General features: G+C 54.5%; 1 protein-coding gene across 2 annotated transcripts in view; it reads right to left on the bottom strand.

Moving 5' to 3' along the window:
• Nucleotides 1-23,240, bottom strand: part of DTX2 (deltex E3 ubiquitin ligase 2) — a 36,069-nt gene extending 12,829 nt beyond the window's left edge. Inside the window, exons 1-5 of one of the 2 annotated variants that reach the window (XM_080830376.1) lie at nucleotides 23,094-23,240; nucleotides 21,754-21,918; nucleotides 9,799-10,155; nucleotides 6,831-7,467; nucleotides 667-767 (exon numbers count right to left, since the gene is read on the bottom strand). In XM_080830376.1, coding sequence (XP_080686502.1) covers nucleotides 667-767; nucleotides 6,831-7,467; nucleotides 9,799-10,066 — 1,006 coding nt within the window. In that variant the 5' untranslated portion in view covers nucleotides 10,067-10,155; nucleotides 21,754-21,918; nucleotides 23,094-23,240. Of the gene's footprint in view, nucleotides 1-666; nucleotides 768-6,830; nucleotides 7,468-9,798; nucleotides 10,156-21,753; nucleotides 21,919-23,093 lie in introns of those variants that run through there. The other variant, XM_080830375.1, reaches the window with a different exon arrangement.
• Nucleotides 23,241-24,614: the final 1,374 nt, after the last annotated feature.

Raw genomic sequence — 24,614 nt, 5'->3', positions numbered from 1 at the left:
TTCAAAGGCGTCTGGTTAACAAAAGATTTACGTGGACGCAAAGTCACTTATTCAAAGCATAACTCCAGCCAAAACAGCTGAGTTCCCCAGCGGGCCCCTTCAGGGAAACGCATAAAGCATTTCAGGACAGACAAGTGACTCGAACCATAATTAAAGTGACATGGAGGGGCACCTGGGTGGCTCAGTCAGTTAAGCATCTGCCTTCGGCTCAGGTCATGATCTCAGGGTCCTGGGATCCAGCCCAGCATCAGGCTCCCTGCTCAGCAGGGAGCCTGCTTCTCCCTCTCCCTCTGCTGCTCCCCCTGCTTGTGCTCGCTCGCTCGCTCTCTCCTGCCCTCTGCCAAATAAACAAAATCTTTATGGAAAAAAAAAATAAATAAAATGACGTGGAAATTTCAAAGATGGGGAAAGGTCCACACCAGGGGACCCACTGTCATCAGGCAGGCCGCCCCGTGAGAGACAGGCTCACCAACTGAGGGCATGCCATCACGGAAAAGAGGCACTGGCCTCCCCAGGAGCCGCTGTGGCTTTCCGTGAGAACGGAGAGGGTAACCAGACGCCCGTCCCACGGTCTCCTCCCCTGCCCACGGATTCTTCCTCCGCCTCCGTGTCTTGCCCTGTCAGACACAGCCTGTTCTGGAACCCAGGACCCAGCAGGGTGCCTACCTGCGAGGGCTTGCTGGACCCGGCTGGGCTTCGGCATCTGCACGGGCACCGAGGCGGGGACGCTCCCAGGGCTGCTCACAGGACCGCTGGGGAGGGAGGCACTTAGGGAGAAGAGAGAACAAAGCTGAATGTAGGAGCCAACTTAGCGGAAACAAGAGCCAGAGCCAGCCCGAGGTGCGAATACGCTGGTGCTGCCGGGGCCCCTTTACAGTTTCATTCCACGTGGCTGCCGCTGTGTGAGCGAGGACTTTCGTTTTTTTGTGGGGTGTTTAGACAGTCCTAAAAGAATTTTGAGCTCACTAGCTTTGTCGGAATGAGGGCTCTATGGTACCTGGAGAGGGGAAATCTGGCAGAGACCACTCTAACACGTACTCCAGACAGATATCACCAGTAATATGACCAATCAGCATCCGCAACCCCAAGAAACAGCGTTTTGAGGACGTAACACCTCTTTTGTGGTTCCTGCCACACGGCATAACCTCAAGCATGAGAAAGCAACTGAACAGGCCCAAACTGAGGAACATTCGACAAAGCAGTTCTTCAGAAGTGTCAAGGTTACGGGCGATAAAGACAGCGGAACTCCTCCTGAAGGGAGGGTGGGGAGGAGAGAGGACAGCTGGATGTGAGGCGGGATCCCACACGATCCCGGGACAGAACGGGAGCAGTAGTGGACAAACAAGGTGAGAATCGAGAAACGTCTTGGTTAACAGTAACGTCCCCAGGATGGCAACTGTCTGGCTTTACAAGATAAGTCTTATTTTTGTAACTTTTCTGTAAATCTAAAATTAGTTCAAAATTAAAGGGTTTGGGGGAATCTGGGTGGCTCAGTTGGTTAAGCGACTGCCTTCTGCTCAGGTTATGATCCTGGAGTCCCAACATCGAGTCCTGCATCCGGCTTCTTGCTCTGCAGGGAGTCTGCTTCTCCCTCTGACTCTCCCCCACTCTCATGCTCTCTCTCAAATAATAAAATCTTTTTTTAAAAATTTCAGGGTTTTTTTTTTTTTAAACGATGGTCTTGCTTCCCATAATAACTATATTTGGGTCATTCATTTGGTTTTAAGCCATTGTATTTTTCAAGTGATAATGAATCTATGCCACTATGGTTTGGGGGGAGCCCCCCCCAATGGAGAATGGTTGGTGTAGACGGCCCGAGATGCCTGGTAAACGACCCCTCCGCCGTCAACCTGCCACCCCAGTTCCTGTGTCTTCTGGTCCATCCCTGCCGATGTTCAAGATGGCGCCACGAGAAGGGTGATAAAACCTTTTCACGCAGTCCCTACACCTGAACTCCCCAAGGACAGGGCCGGGTTGTGTTCGTCTGTCCCACTGGCCTAGCCTGGAGCCAGGATGGTGCTCCGGAAATGATGGACAGCTCCGATCTGCCGTAGTGCCCTTGCAGCCGCCAGCAAACCAACAACCTGCCGAGTTTATAGTGAGCGCTTCTGGAAGCTGCCCCAGATCCTTCCCCACCACCAGCCCAGGGGGCACAGGTCCTGCTGGTGGAAACGACATGGCTCCAAACCAGAACCTTACACTCAGCTGGTGCTAAAGCTGGCAGGGCCCCCCGCCCCCCCCCCCCCACCGGCACAGAGCTGGGAGCAGAGCAGGCACTCCCATATTTGTTTGAGCAGAGGTTGTTTTGTTTTCACTTCTGGATTGTTCTCCCGGAAGAGAATCACCTGTGTGGCACGGCCCAGATCAGGGCTTCCTGCCCTCCTCAGCTATTCTCAGGCCCAAGAAAACAACAGACCTGACTCTGCAGAGCTCTGAACATGCCGCTGAAGAGCCGGGCGTGCAGAACACCTGCATCAACGAAGCTTCTGGCCCCACTAAACCATCTAATTTGGAGCAAACCCCACCCACCCTAAGCCTGTCTCTCCACTTTGGTTTTTTAAAGGTCAGTAGGGGGCACCTGGGTGGCTCAGTGGGTTGAAGCCTCTGCCTTTGGCTCAGGTCATGATCCCGGGGGTCCTGGGATCGAGCCCCGCATCGGGCTCTCTGCTCGGCAGGGAGCCTGCTTCCTCCTCTCTCTCTGCCTGCCTCTCTGCCTACTTGTGATCTCCGTCTGTCAAATAAATAAATAAAAATCTTTAAAAAAAAAAAAAAAAGGTCAGTAGATCATCTCTGACAGCCTTTGCAATTCTCAGGTTCTAGAACAGTGAAGGAGTCCTGGATGACAGAGCCCTTCCAGACATCCTCCATCTCCCAAGCCAGCTCTGCAGGGGACACAGAGCCTGAGCCCTCAGCCAGGGAGCCGGAAAGCCGAAGCCTGGCTCGACACCTCCCCCATGTTAGTGGGTTACTCATTGCTGGTCCAGAGGGGGTCCCAGAAGCGGGGTCCTCCTTTGCTGGGGAGAGGCACATATCTGAAGGAGAAGGCCTTAGGTTCTACCACCAAGAACCGGAGCAGAAAGCAGACAGGCATTAAGGCTCCCACTGGGAAGCTCACCCTGGAACTGGGGCCAGGAACCGTGACTAAGTTCTGTGGGTCTCACACTGTTGCCACTTCCCCTATCACTCATCCCAGTTCCTCTGCCAGATGTTTCCCTGCAGTCATGAGAGCAGTAAAAGGACACAGCGGTTCCCAAGATGGGGACTCTCAGGATGGACAGGACCTCGGATGTCACCAATCTCCCTCCACCATCCTCAAAGGGCCCAGACGACCAGAATGTTCCCCAACATGGGCACTATTTGCCCCATGGAGTGCCCTTCTCCGAGAATTCCTTCCAGTCACAGCCTCCCCGGTTCATGGGTCTACCTACTAGGCCCAACCTGGCTTTCCTCTCTGGGACTATCTCCCGGAGCTTCTGAACGGCGCCCAGGACATGAGACATGAGGACTTCAGTGTTCTATGGAGGCAGCACGTAGCAGTCCCAGGCAAAGCACAGAGGCAGGAGGCTGGAGCAAAGAAACGCAATGCCTCCCACCAGCTCCGCACGGGCCAGCGAGCCAGCACCAGCGAGCCAGCACCAGCAAGCAAGCCCTGCCGGCAGGGTGCCGTATAAGGGCAGGTGCCCTACAAGGAGCCCTAGATGTGCAATCTGGAGCCCCCCCTTCCAGCGCCCCCTCTGGCTTCAAGCTGCGTGCCCTCGGCCAAGTGGAGTCCCCTTTCTGAGCTTCAAATTCTCTATCTGCGAGATGAGAATAATTCCAAAAGGCCCTCAGGGTGGTTGTGAGGCTTAATCTGCAGCCCAATACCAAGGTCCACAGTTACCCTGTTCTCAGAGCAGTTAAGGGGATATACCGGAAAGCCGAAGGGCCACCAGGCACCCCCCCCACAGAAATCCCGAACACCACAATACTAGAGCAAAAGGAACTTCGGACTTCCCAGCCCAAATCCTTAATCTTACTGAGGAGGAGAAAGGAGAGACATGGCAAGGGAACAGAGCTGACCCAAGGGCCTAGAGCCAGTCAGCACCCCTCAAGCCCCCTCGCCCCGGGACTCTGAGCATGCGAGCCAGGCGGACAGCAGGAGGGAACGCTTCTGGAAGCCGGGAGAACAGCAGCAGCAAAAACAGAGCAGATGGAAGCAAACTGGGAGAGCCATATCCTAGGGCCACTCAGGGCGGGGGCATGCATCCCCAGGCCTAGCCACACCAAAGCAGCGACCGACAGCCGGGCTCGATCATCACCTCCAGCCATCAAAACGTTAAGCCACCACACCCTCTACTAAAGAAGACCGGGCGCATGACACATTTGGAAAGTTTTCTGTCCAGCATCATTAAAACACAAGTTCTGGTGCTTAAAGGGATCAAGTTCAGCTACCAGGAAATTTTCTCAAACCCGGCAGCTCAGCGCATTACTGCCTACTCGGAAAGCTTCCCGGGCCACAGAGAAGTCCAACAGCCAAGGTTTTACCCAGGTTGAGCAAGAAGCGATCTGAAACCGCACGGCTTCCCAAATAAAAACCACATGGGTTCCACAGATTCTGATCTCGCTCACTCTCGCATGTTCTCTCCGGTGGCGACCAGTAAATAAGGCCACTTCCCAGGCTTCCCCAGCCCACGGTGCCACCAGCCCTGCCGCCCCCTGGGAGATTTCCACCTAACTCGGCTGAGGATCACTTGGCCTAGAGAACCATACCAAGGCCCCTAGGGAGACCGAGGGGTCAAGCATTTCAGTTCTCCTGGCTCTGCTGGGTCAAGAGGACAGGATTCATTAAGCAGCGCCCCCGCCCCGGCTCTACAACACCCATCAGAAAGGGGTTCACAGAAGAGGGCCACCCTACAAATAAGACAGGGGGAAACCCTGTTTTTCAAAACAGGGAGGGATAGGCCCAGGCGAGTGAACGGCGCCTCTCCCAGCTCCTGAAAAGCTGGAGGAGATACAGGTACACCCACCTCGTGAGGCAGGCCCCCTTTGAGATGGTTTCAACTAACAGAGCCAGCTGGCCTGCTTCCCTTCCTGGCTGACAACCAAGGCAGGCAGGGCAAGTAGCAACACGCACGGCCCAGAAGCACACGTAAGGCCGTCTGGCCCAGCCACCTTCCCCTCTGGAACCTGCCCGGCCGGTACCAGGAGGCCCCACTCTGGCAGTCTCCCGGGGCCCTCAGGCGGGGGAGGGGGGACGCCAGAGAAGTATCAGGGGAGACCGAGGGGAGCCCGGTACCAGCAGAAAGCAACGAAGCCCATGAATTAAGTCACCTGGCTCGATCCCAGAATCCTAGCTCTGGAACTGTCTAGAAATGTCCCTCAAAATAATTTGGAACTTAAGGAGCCCCAGGAGGCCCAGCAAAACTGACCTAGTAGAAGCAGCTCTAGCCCTGCTGATAACCATTCTAGGCTGGCAGACAGCACACTTTTCTCTGAAAGCTTCTGGCTGGCATCCTGGAGGAGGGGGCCTCACGGGACGCTGGGTAGGGCTGAGACAGCACAGAGCCCTGCTTGCTAACGTCTATGTAAAAATCCAGGGAGGAGGCCAAGCGAAAGTTCTGGTCACCCCATTCCCAGAAAGGCCTCTGGTCCACATGTCCCCAGCCCCCGAAGGAGCAGATGCCCAGGATGACAGCCTGGCCCACACCCTCCAGTCTACGGACTCCGCCACACCCCCTCTCAGGACGCCTCTGCCTTCCTCTCACGCCGCCTTTAAGAGAGCTTCGAGATCCCTGTGGGTCCCTCATGGCCTGCTCTGCGCCCTGGGTTGAATCCCGGCTCTGCCACTTGCTGGGGGCCCTGCCAGCCTTAGTGTGCCCCCCGTAAGCTTGGGACAGATGGCCTTTGTGAGGATTACTGCCGTCACTCACACAGCCCGGCCATACGAGCTCAGTGAACGGCAGTAGTCGCCGTGTCGTACAGAAGCTGGCAGAGTCCTCTGAAACCCAGCTTTCAAAAATGCCAGAGGCCAACACCAGCCCCACCCAACAGGGGGGATGAGGCAGAGCAGCCACAGGCCTGGGACAGGCCCCATGTCCAGCCACCAGTCACCCTCTCAGAAACCAGCCCCCCCACCCTCCCAGCTAACGCTTAGCAGTCTCTGAATGTCCCCCAAGCCCAACGCCTTCAATCACGCGCCCTGACGACGCTCCTCGTGAGCGACAGGTCTCTCGCCACCCCAGGAGCAAGACCCCACTGGCCACCCCAGGGCTCCCCCGACTGTTCCGTGCCCTCCGGTCCGGGTGGGGCTCCTTTCACCATCCTCCTGCAGGCGCAGAGAGCTCCACGAGACACTGGGCCGACCGCACCAGCGTGCAAGCCACCCGTGGCCACCCGCCACACACCCGCCACGCTGCTCTCCACTCAAGTGACCGGGAAGCACCGAACTGGGCTCCCAGCCTTCCCCGGGCCAAGCGGGAGGGGACTGCACCCTCCACGTCTGTGTCCTCGGTGCCGGGCACAGAGGAGTCAACGAAACGTCCTCAGGCCCACGGCAGAGCTATGCGGCCCGCAGGAGCAGCCCCAAGGCTCTACGTCGGCCCGGACTCCACTGAGCTCCACTGAGCGAACGAGACCCACGAGGCAACTGCCGGCACTCAGGCACCGGAGCTCAGGCAGGCTCCGTGCAAGGCAGGGCTGTGGACGGCCGGCCCCTGGGCACCAGAAGCCACCGGAGGCAGGGCCCAGGCCTGCGGGTACGTGAGTGCGTCTTCCCAGCGGAATAAAAGCAGAAACCCAAGCCTGCTGACATGGCGTGCGGGTGGACAAGCTGACCCTCCACGACACGATACCTGGCTCCACCGGCTGCGGACAGTCCTGGGGGCTGGTGCTGCGGTCCCAGGTGGGAGAGGCTGGAGCGGTAGAGGGGCTGGCTCCCCAGGGAGGGTGGCACCCCACCCCAGGGGTTGGTGGTGTTCAGCCGGGGTGCAGACCTAGCCCCAGAGAGCGAGGGCTTGTTGTACGGGGCAAAGGCCTGGTGGGCCCCAAAGACGATGGCGGTCCTGTGGGGGGGCTGGGGGACAGGGTACGCGGGGAGGTTGGTCATGGAGTGGCGGTAGCGGCCTGACACCGGGCCAGTTCCACCGCTATTGAGGCACTGATGGCAAGAGCAGGCGACTGCTGTGTGGCCTGGCGGAGCGATAATGGTGGTCACCGGGTACGGGGCTCCCGTCTGGCGCCGCACGCTGCGGCAAAAGCTCGAAGTCTTGTTGGTCTGCGTGTGGGTGGCATAGTTGACGGTGTAGTTGTACCCCAGGGGAGCCAAGTCCACGAGCTGGTTGCCCTTGGCCACCTGCTGCTCCAGGAAGTCACACACACTGGCTTCGTAAGCCGTCCAGGAGCCATCATCACCCAGCCACTCCCAGACGATGCCCCGGCCAGGGGCCGAATGCTGGGGGAACAGGTGCCTCCGCACGGCCCGCATGGTACCTGTTCGAAAAGGAAGAGGATACATGAATGGTGAACCTGATAGCCCCCCCAAAACAGAAGGCGTTTAAAAATTCTCTTTCTAGGGGCACCTGGGTGGCTCAGTGGGTTAAAGCCTCTGCCTTTGTCTCAGGTCATGATCCCAGGGTCCTGGGATCGAGCCCCACATCGGGCTCTCTGCTCCATGGAGAGCCTGCTTCCTCCTCTCTCTCTGCCTGCCTCTCTGCCTACTTGTGATCTCTGTCTACCAAATAAATAAATAAAATCTTTAAAAAAAAAAATTCTCTTTCTACAACCAAAATAAACGAGCATGGTCACAGTGTGTATAGGGTCGTGCTGCTGTTTGACCTTGAGGCTGGCACCGGCTATGCTTTCCACATTTTGGGCAAGAGGGGCAGAAAGCTCCCTCTAGGTGAAGAAACTAGGTGGGGGGTGGCACCGGGGTGGCTCAGTTGGCTGAGCGTCTGCCTTCAGCTCAGGTCATGGTCTCAGGGTCCTGGGATCGAGACCCACATCGGGCTCCCTGCTTAGCGGGGAGTCTCATTCTCCCTCTCCCTCTGTCCCTCCCCGCAGCTTGTGCTCACTCAAACGTGCTCTCTCAAATAAATAAAATCTAAAAAAAAAAAAAAAAAAAGAAAAAGAAGAAGAAGAAAAAAACTGGGCCCACAGGGCTCTAGTGGCAGAAGGGGGCCTGTGTTCCTCAGCAGGAGTGGGGGATGCTGGGAACTTGGGTCAAAGAACAGCTGCGGCTCAGACTCCAGGGTTTTTCAAAATATTTCTAGTGATGAAAAACATGCAGCCCCACTTAAAAAAAAAAAAAACTGGAACAAAAACAAAATTAAACCGTCCATAATCCGGCAATCAAGACCAGCCAACCACACGGCTTATGTGGCCGTGCACTTCCTCCCATCTGGTCTCCTTCGCACGGACACTTAGGGAGCTGACCACCACTCTGAAAACTTTTTGGGCTGTTTCCTTGTATTAGGCCGTGAGTATTTCTTATGCCTCTAAAACTTTATAAAACTCATTATTTATGGTTACATTAAGTCCCTTACATGGATGTCCCATTCCCTCTGATTTCTCAAGCAGCAACTATCAGGAAACACCCTATGGTTGGCTTATATGCCATTAATAAGCCAAACCCGAAGATTACACAGAAAAAGAAGACAATGAACTTGAGCCATGCTTCCAACAGCACTTGCCAAAAGATCACCACCACAATTCACTTCTACTGGTCTCCTGACCTCCCCCCCCGCCCCCCGCCCCTGCCTTGCCTACATGGCAGCCGGAAGGATACTCTCCACCTCCAAATCAGACCAGGGCACGCCTCTGCCCAAATCCTCCCACCGCTCCCCCTTTCAGCATAAAAGCCAAAGTCCCTTCAAGGAACAACCTGCCCTTTCCTCGGGCCTGTCTTCATTCTTTCCTGGTGATCCGGCCACCTCAGTTCAAACTTTGGTCTCTCCCAACACTTTATGGCTCCATTCCCTGATCTGATACCCGCCGCGACCTCACGCAATGCACAATTTCCACACGATGCATCTTGCCTGCTGTCTTGCTCAGTGGACTGCAAACACCCGGAAGGCAGGGACCTCCCTCTGCAGCCAGTCGACTGGAAGCCTTAGCTTCCAGTACTCCCGAGGACCCTGGCGCGGGGATCAGAGCGGCGTTTCTCAGTCCCAGCACCAGTGACATCCTGGGCCAAGAATCCTTTGGCAAGGGGCCAGTCCTGTGCGTCTTTGCAACATCCCTGGTCTCTACCAATCAGAAGCCAGTGGCTCCCTGCCCCACGTGTGTGACCATCAAAAATGTCTCCAAACACTGTCAAGTGTCCTGGGGGACAAAATCACCTCCAGTTGAGAACCGCTGGGTTAGAGGGACAGGGCACAGCTCTAGGAGGAAGATGGTGGTTCCAGTCTCTGTAATATGGATCAAAACACACAAAAAGCCCACCCATGAGCACACGGGCGAGTGCAGTTACCCGTGTAACCAGGTCACACAGACACGTGCAGCGGCGGCAGGACTCCTTCCTGGGCCCTCCTTACTAGCATCCCACATCCACGCCAGCCTGTCTGCGAGACCCTCCAATCTCTGCCGGTGGAAACAGGCCTTCTGGGTTTGGGAGACAAGTGGGGGTCCAGGGGGGCCCCTGCGCGGTGTTCTCAAGGCACTCCCTACTACTGAGAAGTACCTTCACACTGCCCCTGTACCATTCACAGCACCTGCCTCCCAAGCGGGCACGTTTCAGGGACAGGACGAAGCTGTGAGAGTCACTCCTATGTATAACTCTAACATGGGCGCTCGGACGCGTACTAGAGGCAGGAAGTGTCTTACCAGTGTCCTGGCGGAACTGGGTCCAGCTGGGGAGGTCAATGATGTAAGGGGCCAGCGAGGGGTCAGCTTGGCCCAAGGGGATGCTGTGGGCCAGGCTCCCCACCCCGAAGCGCTGGCCTTTCTGCTGGACGAACTGCTGCTCGATGTAGCTGCAGACGGCGGCACTGTACGGGTGCCAGGTGCCCAGCCCGTCCTGCCATTCCCACACGGCCACCGCCACGGGGCTGGCGTACACCTGAGCCAGGGAAGGGCTTGGGGCCATGGCCATCTTCCCCAGGACTCCCTCTGCTTTCCCAAACGGTTTCAGACCACTCTGGGCTGGAGTCTCGGGGTCATTGCCCAGTGCTTCCGGAAGACCTGTAAAAAGGACAAACAGTTACCCACACATAGAGCATCCCCCGAGAATCGGCCTCAGTGAAGGGGCAAAAAAAATCCTACTTTTCCACAATCACTTTTCCCCCAATACCTTAAGAGCACTGTGAGTCGAGGACCTGATCCCGTCTCTTTGCTCCGGCAGCAAGGAAGAATTCAGTCAGTCAAGCATTCTCCCTGCCTCTTCAAACCTCCAGGGAGATCCAGTGGAATGAATTCTGGATGCTAATCCCCAGCCCAGCTTCTTTTCACCAGTCATTTCCCTCTGACCTAACCACTGAGTGTATCCTTCTCTCCTGTGTTTTCATGAGTAAGCCCAAATCCCTCGGGCACTGAGGCCGTGGTCACCCCTCACTTACACTGTGTGGTGGAGACTTTACTGTGTCCGAAGCAGGTGTGTTTGCGAGACACCTGCTATGCTACAGACATGAAAGGACTGGGGAGGGGAAGGCTCGGGGACACCTAGAGGGTCAACCACAGAGCTGGGACTCAAAGGACCCCGGTACTAGCTCCGCCCAGGGCTCCAGGCTGTCCCGGGAGGCATCATTAGCCGCGAAGGGTACCCCAGCTAAACATTACAATCTCACGGATGCTAAAGCCTGGCCTCTCTGCACCCCCGTCTGGGCCTCACTGGCCACCGGTCAGGCCAGGGTTTGCATCCACCTCTGGAGACGCTCCTGTCCCGGCCACCCCAGCCCATCCTCTGCCCTTGTCAAGCCTACTCAGCCTTGAGGCCCAGGCTGCGTGGTTCAGGGACGCTTTCCCTGGCCGCCCATCATGTAAGGATCTCCCGTGCAGCACCAACCAGAACTCTGACGCCTACAGACACGCACAGGTAGGATGACGTTCCAGATCTTACTGCCTCTCCAGAGAGCAGCAAGCCGGGAGTCTGCCTTGTGCACAGTCCTACTACCAGCCCCGGCAGAGGCCTTGTCCTAAGTGTTGTATACGTATTCGTTCAAAACACTGCTGAGTGGGAAGTAGCCCGCAGCTGTTAGGAGAAGAGCGCTACACGGTACCGCGGCAGGCTCCCAGAGTACCAGAGGAACAGGACCAATTTAGTGACAAATGCCAAATATACACTTGTCTCGTGTATGCCTAACAGGCTGACGAAGTGGTACTTTCACTTTGTGAAAAGGCTCAAAAGAGGTCAAGGTCTTATTGAAGGGCACACAAATACAGCTAAGCGACAACAGAGAGCACACGAGATCAGCCCAGCTCCAATGCCCATTTCCTGGACAGGAAAGCTCAGCTCGACTCTACCTCGGGCTCCACTCACAGGAGGAGGCAGGACAGAGGAGACTCCGTCCGAAGTCCTGAGCACCGTCAACTGTTCCAGCATGATCCCCCACCGCCGACCACAGGGCCCAGGGTTCCCAGTCACAGCATCTGCTCTGATTTCTACACAAACCCCTCACGGACACTAAACTGTCTTCCCCATTTTGCAGATGAGGAAACGGAGGCCCAGGGAGTGGCGGTGACTTGCTTACACGGCTGGTAACAAGGCTGGGCCCCTGGGCTTTTGCTGCTGTCCCTGAGACGGCACTGTACTACCAAGGTTTCGAGAAGGCCCAAGACACCTGCCCCACACGGAAAGCAGATCTAGCAGCGCGTGAGAACGAACAGGCACCGGCTTACTCTACTCTCTGTATCATCTTGACAAAGGTACCTAAGTTCGCCCAGTTTGCTTTGTCCCACCTGAAAATGATGACACCAACATCTGTTCTCAGTGCCTCTCACTGGTGTTCCACCAGCTCTGTACAGAGCACCCAGCACAGCCCCCGGCACACAGCAGAGCCGCCGAGCCTGTCCTCCCTCCCTTTCCCTGCCACCCCACCCCCCACTCCAGGACCTCCATCCCCACCCTTCAAGTCTGAGGGAGGAGCCGTGGCCCGGGGCGGCACTGAGCACGAGAACGCGGGCGATGGATGAGTCAGGCCTGCAAGAACTCGGGAGCACACCTGCGGGTGCCCGGGCGGCCGACTGCTCCAACGAAAGCACACCTCCCACTCAGGAGGATCAGACCTGAGATGCCCGCAGGCGGGCTTGCTTATTAGTTCTGTGACTGCAATTAGAAGCCTCTGTAACCACATCCAGGTACAAATCACAGGACTGGTTTCAGAGCCCATTAATCCTGAGCCCGGACTTTCCTCCTGGCACCTCCTGGCAGGCATCACTCGTCTCTCAGGCAGCGGGGGCCGCGCGTGTATCAGCACACGTGGTATGTTCCAGCATGTCCGCGCATCCCCAGATGAACCAACTCGCAGAACTCTGCCAGACAGCCTGAGAGATACCGGCTAGAACGGCAGCTGAGGTTCCCATGAACGCGTCTGGCCTCCACACACCAAGGGCCCAGCCTCACCCAGGCACTGCTGGGGTACTGGAGACCCAGAGAAGACGACGACACGGCAAACTGCCACTGTCCCCCATCAGACCACGGCCTCCTCCTTAAGTCCAGCCTAAGGTCCAGCCTAATTCTAGCAAGTGCCGGAACATTCAAAGCCACTGCCCAACGCCTCCCATCTGTTCATCCTGGTGCTACATGTGTCCAGACTCTGGTCCTCTCTCCACCAAGGAACCCAAGCGAATGTGCCATTTCCAGACTCAGCCGCAGCAGCTCCCTCTCCTGAGCCCTCTGACCCACACCCTCACCAGAAAAGCGCCGACTCCAACCTCCCACCCCCACCCCACCCCGGGCATCTTCCCGGCCTGTTGCACTTATCCCAACACGAACGCCGACATTTATTGGTTTCGGTGTCTGTCTCCCCACTGGAACAGGAACTCCCCGAGGGCAGAGCTAGGGCTGACCCGAAGCTGGGGCTTCAGCTCTTCAAATGCCCAATATCCCCAAGGGTCTGAAACACCAGCGGACAAAACAGAGGAGAACCTTCTGCTCCGGGGGCCTGGGGCACATTTGAAGTGAGGCCCGGCAACGCCCACCAGTTTTCCACTTGAACTCGGCAATTACGGGCACACAAGGGCCGCGTCAAGGTGCCCGCTCCCTACAACCACCTCAGCCATCGTGAAGCTGTACTTCAAAAACCTAATTTGTTTCGGCTCTTAAAGACAGGGGCTATTGAGGGTGTCCTTAATTATGAAAATAATAATTACTATAATTGGCCATGGAAAAAAAGCCTCCATCTGGAACTAAACACCTACAATAAGGGACTTCTTAAAGAAGTTACAGTATAACCTAATGATGGAATAGGAGTCCTCAAAGATGTTTACAAAAGGCTTACGGACCTAGGATAATGCTCACGACAAACACGAAATACAGGACACAGAAAAGCACCCGCTCCGCTGCTGGCCAAGAAGGTGTGTCGTTTACTGGGCACCTACTGTGCGGCGCTCTGGTCCTCCAGGCTCTCTCATCCCTCAAACGCCCTTGAAGGTAGGGTGTGTCCCCCATTTTATAAGAGAACTGAGGCCAAAAGAAATAAAGAACTGGGGCACCTGGCTGGTTCAGTCAGAAGAGCGTGCGACTCCCGATCTCGGGGTCATGTGCTGGAGCCTTACACTGGGGGTAGAGATTACTAAAAATAAATAAACTTAAAAAAAAAAAGAAAAGAAAGAAGGGGACACCTGGATGTCTCAGTTGGTTAAGTGACTGCCTTCAGCTCTGGTCATGATCCCAGGGTTCTGGGATCGAGCCCCACATTGGGCTCCTTGCTCAGCGGGGAGCCTGCTTCTCCCTCTACCTGCTACTCTGCCTACTTGTGTGCTCTCTCTCTCTCTCTCTCTCTGTCAAATAAATAAAATTAAATTTAAAAAAAAGGAAGGAAGGAAGAAAGAAAAAAGGCTAGGGGCACGTGGGGAGCTCAGTCTGTTAAGCATCTGCCTTCGGGCACACAGGGGACAGCCGCCAAGTCCCAGGGTTCTGGGACCAAGCCTTGCATAGGGCTTCCTGGGCAGGGAGCCTGCTTCTCCCTGTCCCTGTGCCTGCTGCTCCCCCAGCTTGTGCTGTGTCAAATAAATAAATAAAATCTTTAAAAAAAAAAAGAAAAGAAAAGGTGTGCCTGGGTGGTTCAGTCAGTTAAGCATCTTTGGCTCCGGGGGTCCTGGGATCAAGCCCCATTCAGGCTCCCTGCTCAGTGGGGGAGCCTGCTTCTCCCTCTCCCTCTGCTGCTCCCCCTGCTTGTATAACACTCACTCTCTCTGTGTCAAAGAAAGAAAAAAGGAAGAGAGAGAGAGAATCTTTTAAATAAATAAATAAAGGCTGGAAGGAAGGGGGAAAAAAGGCTGGAAGGAACAACTCTAAAATGTTAACAGGAGTGAGGGAATTATGGTTTGGTTTGGTTTGACCCCTTTGTGTACCTGTAAATGTTCCACAATGGTCATAATACTTCTTAGGACGAGCCCAAAGTTACTTTTTAAAAAATATCAACAACTTTGACCACGAGAAAAATCTCCTTGCTCTCCTTCACATTCTTTTGCCGGATTTACCTGCAAATCCTGTCCACGGGCACCGCGCTGAGGCACAGAGGACTGCGGCTGTCCTACCGCGGATGCATTGTCACACAAAAGAAAAAAGTTACATGTGTCCCAGAGTCTTCCTATCCGCAGAGGATTTAGAAGAGCTTTAGAACAAGGTCTGAGCTGGCACAGGAATCTGAACGAAAATCACCCTGCCCAACTGTGGGCCTCCGGGTGGGGGAACCACACAAGTGGATCCCACAATGGCTGCGCCCCCTGGGAAGAGGGCCCCAAGTGTGGGTTTTTGGGGTTTTTTAAAAGATTTTAGTTATTTATTTGACAGAGAGAGACAGTGAGAGAGAGAGAATACAAGCAGGGGGAGTGGGCAGAGGGAGAAGCAGGCTTCCCATCGAGCAGGGAGCCTGATGCGGGGATCGATCCCAGGACCCTGGGATCATGCACGACCTGAGCTGAAGGCAGCCGCTTAATGACTGAGCCACCCAAGTGCGCCCAGAGTGTGGTTTTTAAGGCAGTGCTCAGGCTGAGTGATCGTCACCTGGCCAACATGTGAGGACCCCATTGCATTCCTCCAAAGCCCACCGAAATAGGTACTGGCTTCATGCATGCCTGGGCTCAGTGGTTCACCCTTCCATCTACTCAGACAACAGTGGCCGGCCCCCACCCTCCACTGTCCCGAGGGGAGATGGAGATAGCGGTCAGAACCCACCCACAGACAAGCACGCCCCACCCTTGGTGACTTTGGGACAGTCACCTTCCCACTCAGGCGGCTGGATGGGTTTTCCCCGGAGTCTGATGAGCACGGGAATCTATTTGCAAATGGAATGGCAAGCTGCCCACTGATATGTAAAATGCAAGAATGGTGCTCTGGACACAGAAACGGCCGCCACGCCCACTTCTCCAGCGGCCCAGGATGCTCTCCTGCAGAACGGAGAGTTCTGGGGAGCATGGACGGGAAGCCAGCAGGCCTATTTCCTAAGCCGCCTCTCCTTCAGGGCCTTTCCAAGAAGCTCGGCCTGAAACTCCACACCCACCAGCTGACACGAGGACCATGACCTTCCAAGACCTCGGGACAGTGCAGCCAGCCACCAGGGGCCCTGGCAGGAAGCCTTCCCACTGACCCGGGAGAGGCCACTCCTGCACACAAACGCGGCTAAGAAATGTCCTACCTGACTAGAAATGTTGCTTTTAATGCAAATTTAAAACAATGGGACATTATTTTTTTTGCCTATCAAAATAGTTTAAAAATTAAAATAAAAAAAACAAACAAACAAAGCTTAATGTCAACAACTTGGTGCCTGCAGGAGTACACGGAGTCCTCCCACCCCTGGAAAGGATAAACCCTTTCCAGAGAAGTGTGCTAACACGTATGGAGTGGTTTAGAAATGTTCACTTGCTTTGACCCCATACTCTATCTAAGGAGATTATAGAAAACCTCTGGCATAAAGATATTTGCCATATTTTGACCAGGTAAGAGAAGCATAGAGGAAATTCCATGGAAACCCACTGAGTGTTTACACCGGTTGCCTTTCAACAAGAGAAACCGTAGAAGGTCTCTGGATTGATTTTCTTACCTACCTGAACGCTTCACATTTTCTATAGTGGGAAAGTATTACTTCCGTTATGAGTAACACATCTCTTTCAAATGCCCAGCACTTTTATTTTTTTTTAAACATTTTATTTATTTATTTGACAGAGAGAGAGATCACAAGTAGGCAGAGAGGCAGGAGGGGCAGGGGGTGGGGGGATGCAGGCTCCCTGCCGAGCAGAGAGCCCAACTTGGGGCTTGATCCCAGGACCCCGAGATCATGACCCGAGCTGAAGGCAGAGGCTTAACCCACTGAGCCACCCAGGTGCCCCTGCCCAGCACTTTTAAAAGACCAAAAATATAAACCAACCCCCCAACCCCACCACCGTGACTTAGCACCATTACTCTGAAGGCTGCTAACAACCCCAGGGCGGTTTCGCAAGCACACCTCCGCGAAGTACCATGGCACCTCTTTGCCAGGACACATCCCCATCTCTGAGTTCCAAGAAAAGGCATAAAACAGACCATCCACATCCCTGAACTACCGCAACAGGCGGGCACCGCAGAAGGGGCTTTTGTCTCAAAAACAGATCGCTCAAGCCGGTGCCACCCAGAGTGTACTAGGTTTCTGAGAGACGGAAGGACACGAACACTTGATCTGTCCCTTACACATGGGGCTGCGGGACAGGAAGGGACAACTCCTCTTCTAGTGGGTGCCTGCCTGAGCCCTCCAGGGGAAGGTCAGAGCAGAACCTTCCAAACAGGGCTCAGAAAGCCAACAGGTGGGGCACCTGGCTGGCTCAGTCGGTTGATTTCAGCTCAGGTCATGATCTCGGGGTTGTGAGATGGTGCCCAACCTCAGGCTCTGTGCCGAAGCGGGGGTGCGGGGCGCTTTTTTGGGATTTTCTCTCTCCCTCTGCCCCTCCCCCTGCTGTCAATAAATAAATAAATACATAAAAATCAAGCCATGGGGTGGCCAGGGGGCAGGCCCTAGCAACCTTCCAATTCCCTGTAGCCAACCTCCTCCACCAGCACAAGAACCACTACGCTGATCTTTCTCTGCTAGGACCGAGGTGACCACTGGCAGCTTGTCAGGACGGAGCCCTGGGTCCCAGGCCTCCCCAGGGGGTCAAAGTGGGGGAGCCGTGGAAGCAGTGGCAGGAGTTAGAGCAATGGCCACCAACCAAGGGCTTACAAGGCACCACGCGCTGAGCCCCTTACACGGGTTATTGTTCCGAGCCCTGTGGTCCCAGGCATGGGTCTTCGCTTGACTCTACCGATGAGGACGGGAGGCAAGAGAAGATAAGCAACCTGCCCAAGAATCCACAGGCCTAAGGCAACCCAAATCTGTTTCCAGAGTCCACCAAGACACAAGGGGTACGCTGATGCTGGACACACTGGCCTGCCAGATAGGTTTTTCCTCGCCAACACAGTTTCCAGGTTTTTCTGTTTTGCTTTGTTTTTTTAAACTGAGCTGCTGTTTAAAAATTGGAATATTCACTATTTAAAAAAAAAAATCCAAATTTCCAGCTTCTGGAAAGCAGAAAAACTGACAACATTTGCAGCGCTGACCTAGACTCATTACCCATCCAGCAACAACCAGGTGAACCACTGTGGTGGCTGGGACACACTGGTCGGGTTACCACACTTACCACGATGCCCCGCGACAGTGGTCGGCAAGCTCTTCCCTATGGGCCGAAAGAGGATGGGTTCCAGGCTTTTGCAGAGCACTGGGTGTCTGAGGCAACTATGCAACTCTGCCCCGAGAGTGGGAAACCGGCCACGGACGACGTGCAAACTAACGGGTTAGTCTCTAGCTCCCCCCACACCCATCACAGCGCTGCCACCGTCCTGGACCTACTCTCTGAGACAAATACTTCTCTGACTCCATTTCTCTGTCAAAAAGTAGGAAAGTGCCTCTCCCTCTACAGATACGGCTTTCCTCAGCAACTTAGGAGGAAATATTGCTTGAAGCTCTCCACCCCGTGAAATCTTTCCTACACCCACTCCTGCCCACAGGCAGAAAGGGGCACTTCTTTTTTTTTTTTTTTAAGATTTTATTTATTTATTTATTTGGTAGAGATCACAAGTAGGCAGAGAGGCAGGCAGCGGGGGGTGGGGAGCAGGCTCCCTGCCGAGCAGAGACTTGTGGGGCTCGATCCCAGGGTCCTGGGATCATGACCTGAGCTGAAGGCAGAGGCTTTAACCCACTGAGCCACCCAGGCGCCCCAGAAGGGGGCTCTTCTGACAACCAATGTCCATGTAACATCTGAGCCCAAGTGTCTACCGGCCCTCCGCTAGGACACAGAGTCCTAAAGGCAAGGACTAAGGTCAGGAAAAGAGGTATTAAACGAGACACAGAGGGGCTCCTGGGTGGCTCAGTCCCTTAAGTGTCTGCCTTCGGCTCAGGTCATGATCCTAGGGTCCTGGGGATCAGTGGGGAGCCTGCTTCTCCCTCTCCCTCTGCCTGTTGCTTCCCTTGCCTGTTATCTCTCTCTTTCTCTCCGACAAATAAATAAAACCTTGACAAAAAATAAATGAAATAAACGCGACATAGAACACTGACTACAAAAGAAAACAGCAAGCAACAAAATTTCACTACATTAAAATTAAGAATGGTTCTACAAGGGGCGCCTGGGTGGCTCAGTGGGTTAAAGCCTCTGCCTTCGGCTCAGGTCATGATCTCAGGGTCCTGGGATCAAGCCCCGCATCGGGCTCTCTGCTCAGCCGGGAGCCTGCTTCCTCCTCTCTCTCTGCCTGCCTCTCTGCCTACTTGTGATCTCTGTCTGTCAAGTAAATGAATAAAATCATTAAAAAAAAAAAAAAAGAATGGTTCAACAAAAGATGGCTTAAATAAAGAAGAAAAAAGAAAACATTCACAATATGAACAAACGGATCAAAATCAAGAATCTGTAAAGAACCCTTACAATCAGTAAATAACAAAACGTTGGCCAAAATCACAAGCAAATATTTCACAGGAAACACGTGTGCCAACGAGCTTATCTTTATCCCATGTCAGGGTCAGGAACACAGAAATCACAATCCCAAGGATCCCGTTTTATACCCATTCAATTGGCAAAAATAAAGTCAGCCTGTAGTGAGCGACGGCAGGAATGGGAACACACACGCTGGTACAACCACTTGAGAACACAGTCTGGCTTTGTCTATGAGAGTGGCACCTTTATTTACCCTATAGCCCAGCAAAATGTCACCCCGAAGTTCATACCCAAGAACACCTCTCGCACATGTAATACAGATGTGCCTGGAAATGTCCAGAGCAGCACATCTGCAACAGCAGAACACCTCCGTGCCCAGCAGCGGGACATTAGATACATGACTGTCGTGTGCTCACGCCCATGGATTACTCGGCAGTGAAAACAAATGAACCAGACGACGACATGCGATAATTCAGATAAATCTCAACAATGTATTTTTTTTTTCCCTTAGAAACACGCAGGTATGACAAAACTACCCGAAAGCGAGGGGATACTGGTTAGCTCAGGATGGGGAGAAAGATCAAAGGATTACACGTATACTTTCCTCTCAAGCTTTGGGTTTGGGTCAATGCAATGCAGGCGCTGGCTACATTCATTAAAAATCCCTTAGGAAATAAAAGCAAGCCACGCGTGAACTGTGATGAGTGTGAATTAACCCAGCTCTGTGTTTACCCAAGGTAAACATGAAAACAAACACATCTTACCCCAAGCGCCAAGCACTAGCCCTGGCACCCAGTTTCTGTGGGGCCCGTGGCCCCATTCCTGTTGGCCCCTTGGGCGCCTTCCATGTCTGAAGCCTGACTCACCTTCCTTCCTAATTCTGCTTTCCCCTCTGGAGTCCCTGTCCCAGGCCGTTAGGAGAAAAACCTGGGTTTCAGCTCTTCACCACCTTTCCTCCACAGTCGTGCAGCTGCCATGGCTTGCTCTCTCCTCTCTCCTCACCTCCTCAGCCCCTGCTGCCAGCATCGGCTTCGGACCTTAATGCCTCTCACCCTGGTAAGTATTCTCTTCCAACTGGCTTCTCCAGCGGTCCCTCCTGGTCCGCCTGAGAGCCACGTGCAAGACCGAGCCTCCCGAAGTATACTTCCGGAACACATTTCAAGTTCCTTGGGTTGACACTGAAAGCCCATCACGATCTGGTCCCTCCCTATGACCAGTATTTGCCCGTGTGCTTGCCTTCAGCACCCCCTTTTGGTCTACACCTCCCCTTCCGCAACCCAACTGCCCCCAACAGTTTAAGTGACAACGCCCCCCTCCTCCCCCCATACACCCAGCTTCCCCACCTCCGTGCCTTGGCTCCATGCAGAATTTGCACCTGGCCACTCGTCCTCCCCTTACCCATACTTCCAAGACCCAGTTTAAATAGCACGGCCATGGGTGCCAGGATGGCTCAGTTGGTTAAGCGACTGCCTTCGGCTCGGTCATGATCCCAGGGTTCTGGGATCCAGCCCCGCATCGGGCTCCCTGCTCAGTGGGGAGCCAGCTTCTCCCTTTCTCTCTGCCTGCTGCTCTGCCTGCTGGTGCTCTCTTGCTCTCTGTCAAATAAATAAATAAAATCTTAAAAAACAAAACAAAACAAACCAGTTTAAACAGCACGGCCATGATGCCTCAAGGCACCCAACTGAAAGAAAACACCCTCTTATCAACTTTCACAGCCCTTGTCTGCCCGGTACGGTTCTCTACGTCCATTCTATCTCTTCAAGGAGGCTACAAGCAAACCAAAGGCAACGTCTCATGTCTAACTCCCCGTCTATCAGAAGCTGGCGTGGTGTAAGCAAAGAGTCACAATGAGCATAATCCGGCCTAATCCATCCCGTACTTTCCAGCCCGTGAGCTCGTTTAAAATGCCCTCATGGAATTCTGCTAAAATCCTGCTCCCCAGAGGCTTGGCACAGCCCACAAAACCCTCCACACTCAGCCCTCTGCCTACCTCGCCAGCCTCCTCGGGTGCTCCAGCCACATGGAGCTACTTCCGGTGGCCTAGGCGCACCGGGTAACTTCTGGACGCAGACGCCAACTCCTCTGCTGGGCTTCTCCCCTCCTTTTCAAGTCCTACTCCCTCACAACTCACCTTAGTTATCCTCTTCCGGAACCTTCCCTTCTACCACTTCCTGAACAAATGGGGTTAGGGCACCGGGGGCTGGGGTTCGGCCCTGTGATTTCTCCTCCCTCAACACACAGGACACCGACAACACCTTGCCACCGTCTACGGTCCGTCTGTCTGCTTCACCGAATGATGACCGCCAAGGTGACAGAGCCCTTGTCGCTCATCAGGGTGCCCCACCATTGAGTATGGGCCTTGACACAAAGAAGGCACCCAGTTTTGTTCGTGCAACAAAAGAAATACCAATTTCCAGTTCAGATGCAGAAATCATGACTTGCGTCCTTCACCCCGTAAAGCATGCCTTGAGTGGAAACTGTGGAAAGCATCTTCTAGGACTGGTTAAACAGGAGAAGCCCTTGGCAAGAAAGCACTTGACTTTATTTGAGACAGTTGGCAATCAACAATCGACTCCCAAGGCTGACTTTCATCGCCGAGGCCTCAAATTCTACCCTCCCCGCTCTCCACCTCCTCTACTGAAAAACCAGATCCAGAAGGCAACAATGAAAAGTCCCCGCGGCTCTTACCTTTTCTCTCTGGAGGGCCGGCACAAACTGTTTCTTCTCGACGAAGACACTAGATCCTTAGGAGGAATGACTTGTTTGAGTTCCCATCTTGATAGAAAACGCAAACAACAGAAACTGAACAAATCCGAAAGCCTTGGGGACTCGGCCACACAAATTCCAGGGCACCTTTGCCAACAAGGAAAAAGACGATCAGGTTTTAAACTGAGAAACGGCAGTCAGTGAAAACGAATGCACAGATGTTGGGTCTGTGCGCTGCGGCTGGGCACTGGAAAGCACCGGATTTATTTTCCAACAGCCTGGGCAGGGCAAAGGTACAACAGTCTCCCTCTCTACCCACTCAATAATCAAGGAGACGGAGGAAAAAAACCAAACACCTCAGCTCTTTCATGGGAAGGCCTAAACAGACTTCATAAGCCAGTGTACAGTGTAAGTATCCAGGAAAATGAGCACACCAGAGAGGGTAAAAGTTTGCCCAAGGTCACACAGCGAATGAACAAGAGGCCTGTTATAGTTGTTAGCACGATGGTAAAGCCTGACTTTGGCTACCAGAAATCCGCCTTCTAGAACTCTAGACGAGTCAGGATGGCAGGCAGAAATATTCTGAGTTAATTCTTAACGGTCCAAGCGCCTCTGCACACACTATTTCCATTGTTACTGGCACTTAGGGAAGTGGAACCAGTGCGGAGGAGAGCAGCTGGCTCGAGGGGAGTTGGGGGGGGGGGGCACACGAAAGGACGGCTTCAGAAAAGAGCGTCTTCTAAACCCTCTTCAACATACATTATGCACCCCTCAAAAGTAACCCAGGACCCCAAGAAACAGGAGATTCCTGGCGGGGCGACCCCTACTTGAGGCGAAGGAAGCGGAGTTCGGGGGCAAACTCTTCCAAAGTACAGCCCCGGGCTCTAGCGAGTCGTCCACCCGGAGGCAGAGCCCAGCAGAATCCACACCCCGAACCACGCAGCTCGGTGGCAATAACCCTACCGCCTCGACCCCCGTCCTGTAGGAAGGGGTCCCCTCCTCGCGACCGCCCCAAACTCCCAGGGTCTGCGCCCCTCCCCCTTCCAGCCCTTCGGCTTCCACCCGGCGTTCACCCTCGCACCCGGTCCTGTCCCAAGCTGCCAGCGCGTCCGATTTCCCCAGCTCCCGCCGCCTGCTGCCCCAGCCCCGCGGCGGGTCCTCCCAATCCCCCCGGACCTCACCCCGGGGCTCTTCCCCGGCCCGGCCCAGCCCTCCCTCACTCCCACGCCCGCCCCCTTCCGGTCCCAGCTCGGCTCCGTCTCCCCCGCGTCCCCGGGACCCCAGCCCCGGCGACAGGCAGGTGGCCTGCCCGCCCCTCTCACCGAAGCTGAGGAAGGCGAGGGGGCAGGCGGAGGGCACCGCCGCGCTCGGGCTACAGCTCGGGTTCGGCCTGGGCACGGCTCCTACTGAAGCTCCGACTCTGAGGAGGTAGCCAGAGTGAAACTCGGCGTCGCAGCTTCCTAGCGCTCGGGTGCGCATGCGCAGGACGCGCGGCCTTCTGGGAAATGTAGTTCCGTGGGTTGGGGGGCGGGGCGGGGCGGGGCGGGGCGGGGCGGGGCGGGGCGGGGCGGGGCGGGGCGGGGCGGGGCGGGGCGGGGCGGGGCGGGGCGGGGCGGGGCGGGACCCAACCCAACACGCACCTGTTCAGGTGTATGCATTCTTCCTTCTTAGTTTGCTCACTCACTGACTTCCTTCATTAACTTATTGACTCATTTTAGATCGTCTTTACCGTACATACGTGGTGCCAGGCCCTGTGCTGGACACTGGGGATTAAAACGTGAGTCAGAAACTTGGTTTCTCTCCTTGGAGAGCTTCATCTCTACCTGGGGAGACAGACACTCAAACACGTAATTACAGTTCAGTGGGATAAATGTGTTTAACACAAGAGCTGGAGCACAAAGGGTGTGGTTAATTTGGGGGAGGTGTCAGGGAGACATCACAAAGGAGTCAGACACCTGAGTTGGATTTTGAAGCACATACAGGATTTGTCAGATGGAGTACAGGGAAGTTCCTGCAAAGGAAGAGAGTTGTGAAAGTGCTTGACGCATTCAGGAAGCAGAGAAATGTTCCCTGTGGCCAGGGCAGGAGAGGACACAGAGGGGTTGAGGACAGACAAAATAGATTAGAATGCACCAGGGTATGAGTGTGGGGAGCAGGCTGGGTGAGATCATGATTGTCTTTAAATGCCCATGCAAGGAATTTAGGCAACTAGAGCCAGTAGGAAGATTCAAGCAAGGGAATGACGGCCGGCGTTGCAGTTTAGAAGGATACCCTGTGTGGTAGGTGGAGGATAGGTTTAAAGGACAGAGAAAGGAGCGGGGAGACCAATTTGGAGGCTGTTGCTGTAGTCCAGATAGAAGGCCTGAACCAGGATGGTGACTATTCTTCTGGGATCACAGACCTCCTTTACAGAGCTAAAGAAAGCTATTCCCAAAATATGCTCAGAGAGAAATGCTCACACCCGTGTACATACAGGTCACACATATAGTCTTGCACACAGTTTCAGGGGCGTTCAGAGTTCTCTGAATCTTGGATTAAAGTTGAGAGTCTTTACATAATATAATGTCACTCACCTTTTTTTCATCAGGGATTTAAGGAAGAGACATCTCCTCCCACCCCCACCCCCATCACTCAGTTCAAAACTTTACTTTATAGAAAAGGAAGATAAGGCTCAGAGAGGGGGACTAATCCATCCCAAGTAGGTGAAGCTGGGGAAGGAGTGCCTGTGGCGCGCCCTCTTCTGGGACTCTAGGCCAGGACTCTTCATGACCCAGGACCCGACTTTTGAGGATATAGGCCTCGGGTCTGGGGAGGCACCAAAGTCAGGTTCTCCCCCATGATGC

This window comes from Martes martes (assembly GCF_963455335.1).
Source record: "Martes martes genome assembly, chromosome: 18".
Taxonomy (NCBI): Eukaryota; Metazoa; Chordata; class Mammalia; order Carnivora; family Mustelidae; genus Martes; species Martes martes.
This window is presented reverse-complemented; position numbering and strand designations above follow the sequence as displayed.